The following is a 14,053-nucleotide window of genomic DNA, read 5'->3' on the forward strand; positions in this document are numbered from 1 at the left end:
TGCCTCCTCCCACCGCGTGAACGGATTTTGGTTGAATGCCAGCAAACATACACTGCAATGCTTTGTTCTACAGTGATTCCCGAGTACGTGTTACTGGCCTGGAGTGGTAAAGTGTTCTACCATGAAGGACGAAATAAGGCTGCCCTCCCCAGAAACCTTTTGCAAAGGCAGAACCGCAAATGCCAGGGCAAAGTAATCCTTTCACATGCTTGCTTTTAAACCATGTATAGCATTTTAAAAGGTACACTCACCAGAGGTCCCTTCTCCGCCTGCTGAGTCCAGGAGGCAGCCTTGGGTGGGTTCGGGGGGTACTGGCTCCAGGTCTAGGGTGAGAAACAGTTCCTGGCTGTCGGGAAAACCGGTTTCTCCGCTTGCTTGCTGTGAGCTATCTACAACCTCCTCATCATCATCTTCTTCGTCCCCAAAACCTACTTCCGTATTGCCTCCATCTCCATTGAAGGAGTCAAACAACACGGCTGGGGTAGTGGTGGCTGAACCCCCTAAAATGGCATGCAGCTCATCATAGAAGCGGCATGTTTGGGGCTCTGACCCAGAGCGGCTGTTCGCCTCTCTGGTTTTCTGGTAGGCTTGCCTCAGCTCCTTCAGTTTCACGCGGCACTGCTTCGGGTCCCTGTTATGGCCTCTGTCCTTCATGCCCTGGGAGATTTTCAGAAAGGTTTTGGCATTTTGAAAACTGGAACGGAGTTCTGATAGCACGGATTCGCGGTTCTTTTCCTGTCTACCTGGCCAGTGCATCTGAGTTGAGAGTGCTGTCCAGAGCGGTCATAATGGAGCACTCTGGGATAGCTCCCGGAGGCCAATACCATCGAATTGTGTCCACAGTACCCCAAATTCGAGCTGGCAACGTCGATTTAAGCGCTAATCCACTTGTCAGGGGTGGAGTAAGGAAATCGATTTTAAGAGCCCTTTAAGTCGAAATAAAGGGCTTCATTGTGTGGACGGGTGCAGGTTTAAATCGATTTAACGCTGCTAAATTCGACCTAAAGTCCTAGTGTAGACCAGGGCTGAGGTGATGAGCTGCCAGGAAGGAGTGGACCCATGGGCACTGCTGACAAAATCTCTGATCAAGAATGCATGGGCACATACACATCCTGAAGTGGATCACCCATAGGTACAATTATTTGAAGAACAACATTTCTGATAGCTGAGAAATGTTAGATGATTGTTTAGAATTGTGGAAGTTCGAAGATATCAGCATCAGAGTATCCCAATGTTTTCCTTTTTTAATCAACTGTCTCCACTCGGCACCCAATTCCTCTCAGTATTTTTAACCAGTACTTTATATAAAGTGGATATGTGGATATGCCTTTGCCAGTGCAACTCAGTGTCAAAAAAAAAAAAAATTAAAAAATCCTGGGAATTAAATGAGTTGGTTTTATTTTGTGAGGTACTTGGAGGCTTTCCAGCTTGGGTGATCCATAAATAATTAAAATATTTATTAAAATTCAACAGCAGTGTTTTCATCTTAGGCAACTACTATATCCAGTACTACAACTAGCAGCCTCCAGGAATTCCAGATTTCTCATACCCCCTATCAGATTCCACCACCTCTGTTCTCAGAACACAAGACCTAATATATGACTGAATTAATCTGCCATTTCACAAGTACAAATTCTTATATAATTCACTTAAAATCTCCCTTTTTCCATAAACAATTAAAAATGCAAGAACATGGTTATTTTATTTCATGCTTTCTTATTGTTCAGTACTTCCACGTCTCTGGTTTCTGTTCCACAGAAGTTCTTTTTTCATATTCACATTTCAGCTATTTTCTCCTATTAATTTTATTGAGCTTCCTATTTGTGTGAGTAACATCTGTTCTTTTCCTCTATAATTATGAGTGTTATTTTATTGTAATGTTTTCTATTTTTAGCTTTTTTACATTTTAGTTCCTCTGCATTTTTATTTCATCCCCAACCTTATTTTATCCTTGCATGTTTCCTATATGAGAAAACTATGCTGAATTGGTTTTCTACCCTCTTCTCATTTTTGCCGGAGAAAATGGAAAACTAACATTTATTATTAATTTAATAAAATAGGCTTAAAAAACCCCACCTTTACTAGATAGATTTTTGAAGAATGCATTTAAGACAGTAAAAGTACAACCCAGCCCAAAGAGAGGTAACAATACATCTGCAAAAAAGATGCTATTATGTCTAAGGGATGCTGTTAGGTTCAGTTAATTAGTGTATGTAAAGCACTTTGAGACCATATATTGTAAAGTGCTATTTAAGGGCCCAGTTCTGCAGATACAGAAATTTTACTCATGTAAGTTCTACAATTGACTGAACAGGACTGTTTATGTGAGGTAAAGCTACTGACACATCTAAGTGTTTTCTGGACTGGATTCCAAGTCACAAATAATCGCCCAGATTGTTGTTTTCTCTCTCCTTCCTTTCTCCATTTGCAAGAAGTGATCCTCCTGGCACAAATCCCAGAGTTATCTTGGTATGTCAAACAGATGGGTTGGACATTACACAGGCCAGGCTGGGGACATAGTGGAAGGAGTGGAAAAGACAGGCGGATCTGGAAAATCACTGGACAAGCCACGGTCCAAGACTGTTCTAGCTTTTCCACAGGATCCCAGTAGCCACCATGGCGAGCATGTTTATACATGCCTGGCAGCAAAAGGGCCAACAGAAGCACACTGCCAGGATCCAGCGCATTGACATAGGTTCTCTGTGCAGATGACCCTAGACTTTAGGTTTGGCCACTCAAGAGGACATCATCTTGCCCCTTACTGTTGTTTTTTACATTAAATTAAAATTCAAGAGAAATAAAATTGCTACATGTTCACAATTTCCCTTTTGTAAACAAATATGAAGAGATTAGGTTATTTCAGACTAATTCCTTTTTCAACTATATTTTCATTAGCTTGCAATGAGTTGAAGCTAACAAAAGACTATTAGAAGCCCAGAATGCTTCTCAGAAAGGAACATTTTCCAAGTTACCGCTTTGAATTTTCTGTTTTAAGTGCATTATCTTAATCTGTTTGCAAAACGTGGTATAGTTCACAGCACCATGACAAAAAATAGTTACCAACACAGCAGTTTCACAGGGAAAATTCTTCCTCCATAGACATGAGCTTCTCCTGGAGCCTAGCAGAAAGAAAGGCACTTTTCTGTGTCTCCACTGGACAAGCTACGAGAGGCAGTGCTAAGCACACTGAACTAAAGGAGCTGCATGGAATCGGTCCACCTTAGCAAATAACCAGACTCAAAAGGAGAAAATTTATGTGCAATACTTGAGGCTTTTTATATGGTTACTACAAAACAGCCACTAGTCGAGAACGATGCAGCCTCCTAACCTGCACCGATCTCTGGACAAAATAACAGGACTGCATAAAAATACAAGTTACCTAGCCAATAAAATTCACTGACCATCAAACAGACTCATTTCCTATTGAGAAAAGCAAGTAATTGGAAGTGTACACTAGGCTCCAGGCCGGGACTTACGTGTTTGTATGTAACATTTACAGACATAGGTAAAGAACTATGTGTGATAGGGGGGTGACTAGTCAATTCTCTGTCCCTCACGTTTTCCAACTCCCTATAAATAGGCAAAGGATCAGCCTCCCACCTTCAATGAAGCACCCCGTAAAACGGGCGCCGCTAGCATACCAATGTCCGCTCGGCAACGCTTCCAGGAGGCCAGCGGCGCTGACGTACCATCCAAACACGTTGATGTTTCTGCGGGCGATCAGGCTTCTTCCAGCCCTTTCGCCTTCCTTAGTGCCACGACACCAGGCGCTCGCCCCTGCGCGGCCGGCATTTTCCACACGCCCCCTGCCCAGAGCGGCCAGCCCAGCCCCGCGCAGACCCGCCGGCGGCGACTCAGAGCCGCTCGCCGCGGTAGGACCCGCCGGGGACATGGACCGTCACCTCACTCAGCCTCCGTCTGCTGCCTCCGGGAACGCTCCCAGCAACCCCGGCCCCGGGCACTGAGCATCGCCGGGTCCGGGCGGCTCCCCCCACCCACGGCCAAGCGGCTCGGCAGGCTCTCCCGCGCCGCACCCGCCTGCCCACTCTCGGGCAGCGGCAGCCACTCACCTGCCGGCGCCGCGGCGTCTCGGAGACTGCAGCGGGCTCACGCCCTAGCCCGGGACCCCGCAGCAGCAGCCGCAGCAGGGCTCGGGGAGCGGCACATGGCGGGGCTGGCTCCGCTCGCCAGCCCGGGGACCCGCGCGCCCCGCTCAGCTACTCCGGGAGGAGGAAGGGGCGGCGGCGGCTCAGCCCGCCCCCCGCAACAGCCCCGACTGGCAAGAGGCGTCGCGCGCGCGCTTCAAGTCCCTCAGGTGCATCAGAGCGGGCGCGGCGCGAGTCACAGCCCAACTGCCTCGGGACCAGTGCGTGCGGCCCACGCGCCCCCCCCCCCGGGAAAGTCCATTGTATTGGGGGGAGGCGGGGGAGGGCAGGGGTTGACGTGAGAGAAAGTGAGGCGGCGGGGGGGGGGGGGTTGGGAGAAGAGCCACTGCTGGCTTAGCCCACTGCGACCCCTCCCATCGAGGGAGCTGTTGGGTCCCCACTGCTCAGGCGACTCAAGGTGGGCCGGACGCCCTGTTCCCTTCCCATGCGGGGTGGGGGGCGGTGTACAGATTGCCCAAGCAGCCACTGTTACTTCCTGTGTTTAATGGATGGATCTATACCTATAAGCAATTACGTAAAAATCAGGCCCGCCGACTGCAATTCCAGGCCCCCTAGAAAGGGATGGCGGAGGTTTGATTTGTGCAGGACGGGCTGGAGGCGGGCCCCACGCTGCCGCGGGCCCAGCGTTGCCACATGGGCACGGAGCTGGACCACGTGCAGGGGCTGGGGCAACCACGCACAGGGTGCAGGCACTGTCCGCCTGACACTGGGGCGGTGCTCGCCTGCGCTGGCTGGTGTCCAGCAAGCCGCCAGCTGCGCCGATGGGCATGCTCTTCCAGCAGGGCCAGGGCTTCCACATGCCTGCCTGGCTGCCTTCGCTACCACCTGTACCACCCCATGCGCACCTAGGAGCCCTATGGCCCGCCCGGGCGATTGCCTCCTTTGTGCCTCCCCCCCGTGGCAGGCCTGGTAAAAATAGGACCTCTTCATTCTGGGTGACCAAGCTAAAAAGTGGGCTTTAGTTGCCTTAGTCTTAAAGAGCCAACATAGCAAGCTGGTATCTATTCTGGCTCATGCACTAAAAATAATTAACTAATTTTCAATTCATGGCCAAATTCTGCCTTAGGTAGTGCCCCTGCTACAGTACAGAAGAAAATGGAGTTGGACAGAGGTCAGTGAAATTTTGGAAGTAAGAAGGGAAAGAAAGGGACTTTTTTTTCAGCTATTTCCATTTAAAATATAAGTAATGTTGAAGGGAAAGGAAGAGAATGGGGTAGAGAGAACTAAGGAAGGAAATGTTCTTCCCTCTAAGTCATGTGACCTCTAGCTATAAGCATTCACTTCTTCCTAGCTCCCCTTCTTCCCGCCTTTGTAATGTATTGATCCTTTTCAGAGTGCTTCATAAAGACATTTTTAGAGCACCACTGAAATACAGCCCCCTCTATAGTGTGGAAAGTGACAACAAAATTGCATTTAGCCTATGGTACAGTAATAGGGGAGGAGAAATTTAGGCCATTACACTAATGGCAAACATTACAAAAATGCTGTGGAATATCTTATTAGCACATGGAACAGACAGGGTAATCTTTAAAAAAAAATAGCATATGCTATTAGGAAGTCTTGGTTCCAGGAACTGTGAGGCTGTACTTTCAACCAAACCCAACCATCTTGACTATATATTTTCCCAAAGGTTGTAAGTAAATTTTAGTTTAACACACACTGCAACATTTTTCAGTTCCCAAGTGTTTACTATCAGTTTGTTTGATTTCCAGTGCTTTTACAATTATTTACAATTCTCTCCTGGCCTTGTCCTAGTAGCTTCATCCTCACCCAGGAAATTCAGCAGTAATGCATAATTCAGATGTGCCTTCCTAAGTAGCTTTTGTGATGTAAACACTCAAGCCCTTGTAACTGGATTGAGATGACTAGTTACACACAGCATGGGTGATTTGAAAAACAGCCACTGATCACTCACCTGGGTTTGAACCAATGACTCAAAAGTTACTGGTTTCTGAAGCACATATCCAGCCCCAATATAAACATTATATTTTACCAGTTCCCCCATCACGGCTTGTCTCTTCTTCCCCTGCTGCTCCTGCCTTGAGGGTCACCATCTAAAGGGGGTCGGTACCCACCTCCCTTGAGCACCCCCTGTGGTTGGGTATGTCCATGGTCTTTAAACCAGTCTATCCCTGGTATGGGGCCGTGTCCCCAGAGCTTCCTCCCTGGAGACACTACCTTCCTGCAGCCCTCCCCAGGCTCAGTCCCTGCAGCCAGCCAGGAGCTACTTCATTACTCCCCCAGTCCCTGCTAGCAAACGGTCTTTGGCTCAGTCCTAGCAGCCAGCCAGGAGCCTATTGCTCCCCCAGTCCCTGCCCCCACTTAGCTGTCAATTATGCTGCAGTTCCCTCAAAGGAGACCTGGTATATGTGAGAACCAAGAAGAACTGAATTAAAGTAGGTTGAAAAACAGTGGAGTATATAGAAAAGTATTTTCATGTTGCAGATTGTCTACACAGCAGTGTTCATACACGGTCATAACTATACAGAAAAATATATCTCCCTTGGGGAGTTTACAATCTAAATTAGACAAAACAGCAAGTGATCAGATTAGTAGCAACTGGAGGGAAGGTAGTTACAAAACAGATAATGGACCAAATTCTGCCCTCATTCACATCCAGGTAACCCTATTGCTTTTAGTGTGGGATTGCCTACATATAAGAGGGGTCCTGTTGTGAATGCAATCTGGTCATTTTACTTTTTAAAGAGAGTAGGTTAAGGTACAGGAACAGCTGCAAATGGCACTAGAGAAGTGAACAATGGAATGCAAACTGAAAAATGAATTGATAGACCAAACACAAAAAACTGCTGTAGGTATTGCATACATAAACAGCCTTTTATCTGTATTTGTATCAAATTAATGATTTATTACCCAACACCACAGGTGGCAGTGTATACAAAGACGGTGCAACATGTGATTTACAGGAATTTTCAGCCTGACATGCACATATACTATCATGAGGTGTTTTAATATTTCCAAAACATGTTATCAAGCTGAATAAATATTCCCTGCCCCCAAAAGTTCGTGTTTTACATAAAAATATAATATTGCACTTTTTACAAGAACAGCTATTTTGCATATCTGAGATTTATAACAAATGGAATGCTGCTTTTTAAAAAATAAGACTCCATGAGCAACATCCCATATTTAAATTGGGGAGCAAGTAAAAGCCTCCAAAACAAGAGAGTTTTAAATGAAGCATATCACTTCAACATGAACCAAAAAGCTTCTCAGTTTGTATTTGGAGTATGAAAAACATGATTAAAGCCAGCTTGTAAAATGTACCTGCAATATATGCATTTGAAAAAGTTAAATTCATACGGTATGCAGCCATTTGCTTATTCTTCACTGGTCCAAAAAATCTATTTTCAGAATATGAACTCTGGGAAGATCCTTGTACTTAATCTATAAAGTTTTCTGAAAATCTAGAAGTTAAAAGATGTACACTTGGAATTTTCAGAATGCACAGATTGTGTGTATATTATGATTTGCAGGTATCTATACATATTTTGTCTTTATCACCAGATAAATTATAGATCTTACAGTACAGTGTTTTGCAGAAGGATAAATACATGCAATGAGTAAAAATATAGACATTAAAATCTATATGGTAGAAGTGGAATGTGTAAGTGATTTAAAGGAAAAAATAGGTTTTAACTACTTAATAGGTTTCTGTTGCATTTTTGGGTTGTAACTTTTTTTTCCTAGTGGAGGAATATGTAATTATGCTCAGCTGATATTGGCTTTCCGAATATTTAAGTTGTTGAGCGTGTCAGTCCTGTGTGGAGGATGCCATAAAAAAATTCACCTTCAAATTCAATTGATAGGTTGTGAAGTATTAACTCCTGACTTGAATGCATGTTCCTTTTTCAAAGATTAGCACCTAGGAATAAATATCATATTTGCACTCTATGTCTGTGTAAACTTTTCTGAACTGACATATAAGGTGAACACTGATTAGACAAGCAGTTATGGTCTCATTCAAACATTTTACATGTATTTAACTCTCACATGGCACTAAATGGGAGCAGATGATATCAGCGCTGTTTTCTTTGTATTTTTGAACTGAGATGTATGCTAAATATATTCTGCCACTTAGATTCATAATAAGTAACTAGTGTTACGCATTTGTGCAATTTACGATTAGATAAAAAACCTTGTGTAACTATTGTTTCATGATGCCATGAGGTGTCTGGTTGTTACTAAAACACAGACACATTGGTTTCCACGTCTGTTACAAGACTGTCTTCTCAGCTCCAGTAGGACAATAATTAGCAAAAACTATGGAATATTGGGAATAACGGAAGTTCAATTTTTAGCATTATGACACACGATAAAATGGTTGGTGCACAAAGCACCTACTGAGTTACTTGCTTCTCAAAAAAAAAAACAGTTTTGAATCCTCCATTTTTAAATTTTTGGGGTACTAATGCTAGAGCCAATTGGACTGTACTGACTGATCAGATACACACATTGACAATCTTCTTATAAATATTTAAGAAATTTTAATGCTATTGGTACTTTACAACACAAAGAATGAAAGGGAAAAAGTCACCACTAGTGAGTCAAGATTTGGAATACTTGTGTTCAAGAAATTATTTTTAAAAATATTACATTTTACACTGCAGCATTTCAGCTTGTTGGTTAGAGCATTTGTGCACCACGTTGCTTGTATCAGAGTATATAAAATCAGAACTTCCCTGTAACCTTGATATGGTTTAAAATTTGGGGCATGCATACACACATTTTACAGTAGCTTCAGATTGATGTATGCTTTCATCAACTCACTTGTTTTAAAGTTCAATACATTTCAAAATCCAATTAAACAACAGAGGTTCTATGATCTACTCTGGATTTAAAGTGCTTCAGAGATACGGTGATTTAGCAGCATGAAGAGTCGTCAGCCAGCTGCATAGCTGCTAAGGAATGAGTAGAACATGGGTAGTTTCAAGCGCTGCTGGTCTTTGCGACACCAAGCTATAACAGTTCCTTCACTATTTGCGGTGTACAAGTGATGACCGTCACAGGAAAATGTAAGGCTGAAAACAACAAAAATCTAATTTTATATCATATTTAGCAAACTATACCATTTAACTGAAAATACCAGAGGAGATGCTTTAAAAAAAGACAAGTACAGCATAACTGCAGCCAACACAAAAATCAGTAGCTTGCCTTCAGTGAGGCAAGTTCCTATGAATGCATAATTCTAGTGCTATGTGCGCACACAGATGGGCGTGGGCAATACTTACCTGTTCAAACTGTAATTCAAGGTGTCAGTTACAAACTTTACTGCCATAAATTTAACTTAATACCCAGTCAATTTGTTTTTCTCCTTGTCACTACAAGTACAATCTGCTGTGCTGCTCCTGCTGTCATTTCCTGGGTAGAACTGTCTCTGTCTGGCAGAAGGTGTTCACAGTACAGGGTCCATCTCCCTGGAACCTGCTCTCAGATGGATGGCCAGAACCAGAATCTGGCAAATTTCATGGGATACTTCTTTTTGTTTGTTTTTAAAGGCAGGCATTTCCTGATTTTATCACCACAGTAAGTAAATCCACCAATTCTTGCTAATTGTTTTATTTCAAGAGACTTAAAAAAACAGAAACTTGTACAAAAGTCCTTGTTTCTAATTACTGTGAGGTGCTGCTGAGGTGATGGTTGGTACACATTAAATGAAATATGATTAAGTTAACTTGATGCTGAGATCACAGGTTAAACCTGCGACCCCATTACAAATGTGAAGAGAATTATGTTTCTGTGCAAAGCTGTCAGATGGGAGTTCAACTCTAGCCATTCACACACATATTCGGAATCCCTAATTACACATTTGTACTGTAGAACCCAAGTGTTTAGTTTGCTGTACTTACTGCAATTTAAAGAATTCATTGTGGGTAGAAACACCTCTTTTGCTCTATTAGGCCATGTCTACACTACCCGCCAGATTAGTGATCGATCTATCGGGGATCAATTTATCGTGTCTAGTTGAGACGCGATAAATTGATCCCCGATCACTCTGCCGTTGACTCTGGAAATCCACCACAGCGAGAGGCGGAAGCGGAGTGGACAGGGGAGCGGTGGCCGTCGATCCCGAGCCACGAGGATGCGAAGTAAGTGATTCTAAGTCGATCTAAGATACGCAACTTCAGCTACCAGAATAACGTAGCTGAAGTCGATGTATCTTAGATCGACGACACCCCCCCCCCCCCAGTGTAGACCAGGCCTAAGTATCCTAACACAACTAATGTCAAAATAGTCATTTTTCTCCCTATTTAAAAAGGAATTTTTCTGGATTAACCAAACAGTTTCTATATAAATATAATTGATACCGTATAATTTAAAAAAAGAATTTCTGCTGCTTAGAAGAGCAAGTCAGTATTTCAGAAACCACTATTACCAGGATGTGGTAACAGTGGTAAGTGTTGGCTTTAACAGTGATCATTGTAATATGTTTAAAAATGTTGCTTCAGTAATGGGCACAAATATAAATTCTTGTAATAAAATTTGTTGTTACTATTGAATAATTATGAAACTTAGGGCATGATCCTGCAAGTCTTCATGCAAGGAAATTCCCACTGAGGGTATGCTTTAGTGGGAGTTTGGGCCCCAATTCTGCAAACCCTTTAGCACGAGTGTAGCTCTTACATAAGTGACCAATGAGACTCTTTGTGTGTGCAAAATTAACACAGGTGCTTAACTGTTTGCAGGATCTGGGCATTTTTGTGCCAGCCAGGGGGAAGGGTGAGGGGGAAAATGCACAGCAACAAAATAAAGCCATACAAGTCATTTACTACTGAAGCTCATATTATAACCATTTCAAATCTGGAGTTAATATGTAAATCCTGGGAAAAATATAAACTTTGTTTTAAAAGACAAAAGAGCAAGCATTGTTCAGTCCACAAGGGAATCCTTCAAGTTTCGGTCTGTGTTTATCTCATCATGGTAGCAGCTGGGAATAGTTATTACTGTCATGTTACAATGTATTTGTGCTCATTTTACTTTCATGGGGAACTAGTAGGATTGTGTGCCTGTTTTCAGATAGTTTTGTTCATCCACTTCCCCCCTCTGTCAGTGTCTTCAAAAGTCCAGATTTATTTTTAAAGGGAACTTGAATTCTTTTTATGCAGCAAAATTTTTTTACCTTACAATAGGTTTATTTGATTTAGGAAATGTAATTTCCCGCACAGGTTTCAAGTCCCAAGTACTCCACAGCCTGAAAAAGAAAAAGTAATTATTTTCTCCATATTCTACTTAAACATAAGTTTAATTTTAGAAACTGCAAACAGTTGAACAACTAGTTCAACTTTTTGTAAAGCAGAACATTAGCATGATTTTAAAACTGCATACAGTCTCAAAACAAAAACAAACATTGATTTTATGTTTTTATAAGTGTTTATCAGCAAAGTACTTTAAGAACTTGAGGAGGAGAGTGTATGCTCTTACCTTACAACCCCATTTTCTAACCCCCCTGCAATAACATTGATGGACACTCCTTCTGGCTGGTTAGAGAAAGCAACAGAGCATATGATTTCCCTGCAGTGCACATGTCCTACAAGATCACCATTTACCGTCCAAAGTCTCAGATCACTGCCCCCTCCAACTGTAATACAAAGTAAAACACGAACATTACAAGATTATTTAGACTATTTGAATAGCCTATGTCATTTAGCTTTAAAGGCCACATCAGCAAGAGATCAGTTTAGTAAAGATGAAAACGGACTCAGATCAGAAAACTGTACAAATACTGTACCACAGTTATTTTCTCTTTTTACCATATTGTTTGTATAGGCAAACCCCCACAAAATTAATATGATATAAACCATAGCACTTTAGCAGTAAGGAAGCTATATAACATTCTACTCACCAATATGAGTTTTTGAAAACACTAGTTTTCACGTTAGCAGGTCAAAGTAAACATTGTAATCTCTCTCTCAAGGTTTACCTCAATCTGCTAATGTGTTCGTTCACATTACAACTGCCTTGTCTTTACTAGGATTTTACCTCTTGTTAATTGCCCTATGTTAGCTAACACCAGGTAAGAACACACCATTTTTTCCTAGTGAAGACAAGGCCTGAGAATGGTAGAGATAAAGGAGACAAATATCTCAGGCTATGTCTACACTGCACACCTTACAATGGTGCATCTGTCCCACTACAGCCACACCATTGTAAGGCATGCAGTGTAACCACTCTTTATCACCAGGAGAGAGCTCTCCCGTAGACAAAATAAAACCACCCCCAACGAGGGGTAGTAGCTTCGTCGATGGGAGAGCAGCTCCCGCCAACAAAGTGCTGTCCACACCAGTGCTTTCTGTTGTTAAAACTTGTGTCATTTGGGAGGGGTGTTTTTTTCACACCCCTGAGCGACAAAAGTATTAACAACTAATGTGCCGTGTAGACAAAGCCTCAGATTCGGTCTCGGACCTGGCCTTGGCCCTGGAATGCTAAGATCATGTATTCGGTTTCTCTAATTGCGAGAGGTCCTAACCTTCAATCATCCTTTAATATAATAATCTGCTTGTGCTATCTTGCAAGACTTATTTACAGCACTGATTTTGATCCACCTCACTCTTCATGGGAATACAGGAAGAAAGGAAGAATGAAAGCAGCTTCCTGAAGAGACCTTAGAAGCCTCTCCTTCGTAGTACGAGTTCAGCATTGAGAACCAAGACATTGTATGTATAAATGTTGGGACAACAAACTGCTTGTTGCCATATGGATTATAAAATTAATCTATTTATCTTGCCTACCTCCCTTGATGGGGGAGAAAATTAGATGCAGACCAAAAAAAAGAAAAAAGAGAGAGGCCTTGTCCAAATGACAGCCTCAAATTAACATTAACTACACTACAAGACAGAAAAAGTAATAAAAAGGTAATGAGTGCTGTTCAGTGTGCCTCCTCTTACAGAAACAAATATAGTGCTGTAGTGTGTGTATGCAGTAAGCATCAAATCATCATGCACCTTAAGCTACTTCTAACTGCCCATGTGAAAATTTGACTTACTATCCAAATACATGATTGGGATATGTGAGGAGGAAGAACAATTAAGAAAAAGTGGTTTTGTGCCATTTGGCTGCAGAGTCAGGGACTTTCTGGGAAAACTCATTGCAGGGTTCCAAACTCTCTAGGGTTCTGCATTAACAACAAATACCTACACTTTCTTCTGGAGGGTTTTTCCTTAAAACCACCAAACAAAAAACCAGACTACTCTACAGAATTTTTCTGGTTCCAATCACAGCAAGATCACATTGCTTTTCCCGTTTGCTTTGAGTCACTAGATAATAAACTCTTTGTTAATATAGCATATATGATGCCTCAATATAGTGCATATATCAAGGAACATCTGAACACTCCAAAAAGACTGTAGTTTTAGAAAATGTAATTTTGCTTTGTATAAGTAAAACTCCTTTGGAGGATACAGTATCTTGGAAAACAAATCACTACTATCATGAAAGTAATGCACTTAATAGAATTTGAATCTCTCAGGACTCAAAAGTTTCAAATCTTAAAACAAAAATCAAAATATTACACATACAGTTCTGTCAATCACTTACACTAGCATATTTGTAACTACAAAAAAGATATACATATCATACTGTATATAGAAATAAGAAGTTATTGAGTTGATCAGTTGGCTGCTCAAATGATTCAAGTAACATGACAAACCATTGCACTGGGAAAGTTGGTTGATCTTTAAATCTGGTCTATAAATGTGGATAGGTTATTCATTCATGATACCATACATACCTGAATCACAAACTGTTGCAATATCACCTGTCATTTCACTAGCAGAGACTGCTGTCACAGGACTCTTGTGTCCAGCAAGACTTTGGACATAGCACAGCCTACAAAGAATAACAGATCTCTAAATAATCTGCAGTTTACTTTC

At 42.1% G+C, this 14,053-nt stretch overlaps 2 protein-coding genes across 5 annotated transcripts in view; both read right to left on the bottom strand.

The window, feature by feature from the left end:
* GNG4 (G protein subunit gamma 4) overlaps window positions 1–4,359 on the bottom strand; it is a 42,307-nt gene extending 37,948 nt beyond the window's left edge. The window contains exon 1 of one of the 4 annotated variants that reach the window (XM_048843810.2): window positions 4,071–4,359. Coding sequence is in view for 2 of the 4 variants with exons in the window: in XM_048843808.2 (XP_048699765.1) it covers window positions 3,642–3,892 (251 nt within the window). In the remaining 2 variants the exon portion in view is untranslated. Of the gene's footprint in view, window positions 1–3,600; window positions 3,620–3,641; window positions 3,943–4,070 lie in introns of those variants that run through there. The other 3 variants (XM_048843809.2, XM_048843808.2, XM_048843811.2) reach the window with 3 other exon arrangements.
* Window positions 4,360–6,989: 2,630 nt separating this feature from the next.
* Window positions 6,990–14,053, bottom strand: part of LYST (lysosomal trafficking regulator) — a 175,964-nt gene continuing 168,900 nt past the window's right edge. Inside the window, exons 49-52 of the mRNA XM_048843805.2 lie at window positions 13,912–14,009; window positions 11,607–11,763; window positions 11,305–11,376; window positions 6,990–9,205 (exon numbers count right to left, since the gene is read on the bottom strand). Coding sequence (XP_048699762.2) covers window positions 9,067–9,205; window positions 11,305–11,376; window positions 11,607–11,763; window positions 13,912–14,009 — 466 coding nt within the window. The 3' untranslated portion in view covers window positions 6,990–9,066. The remainder of the gene's footprint in view (window positions 9,206–11,304; window positions 11,377–11,606; window positions 11,764–13,911; window positions 14,010–14,053) is intronic.

The sequence above is a fragment of the Caretta caretta genome, chromosome 3, assembly GCF_965140235.1.
Source record: "Caretta caretta isolate rCarCar2 chromosome 3, rCarCar1.hap1, whole genome shotgun sequence".
In the NCBI taxonomy this organism is placed as follows: Eukaryota; Metazoa; Chordata; order Testudines; family Cheloniidae; genus Caretta; species Caretta caretta.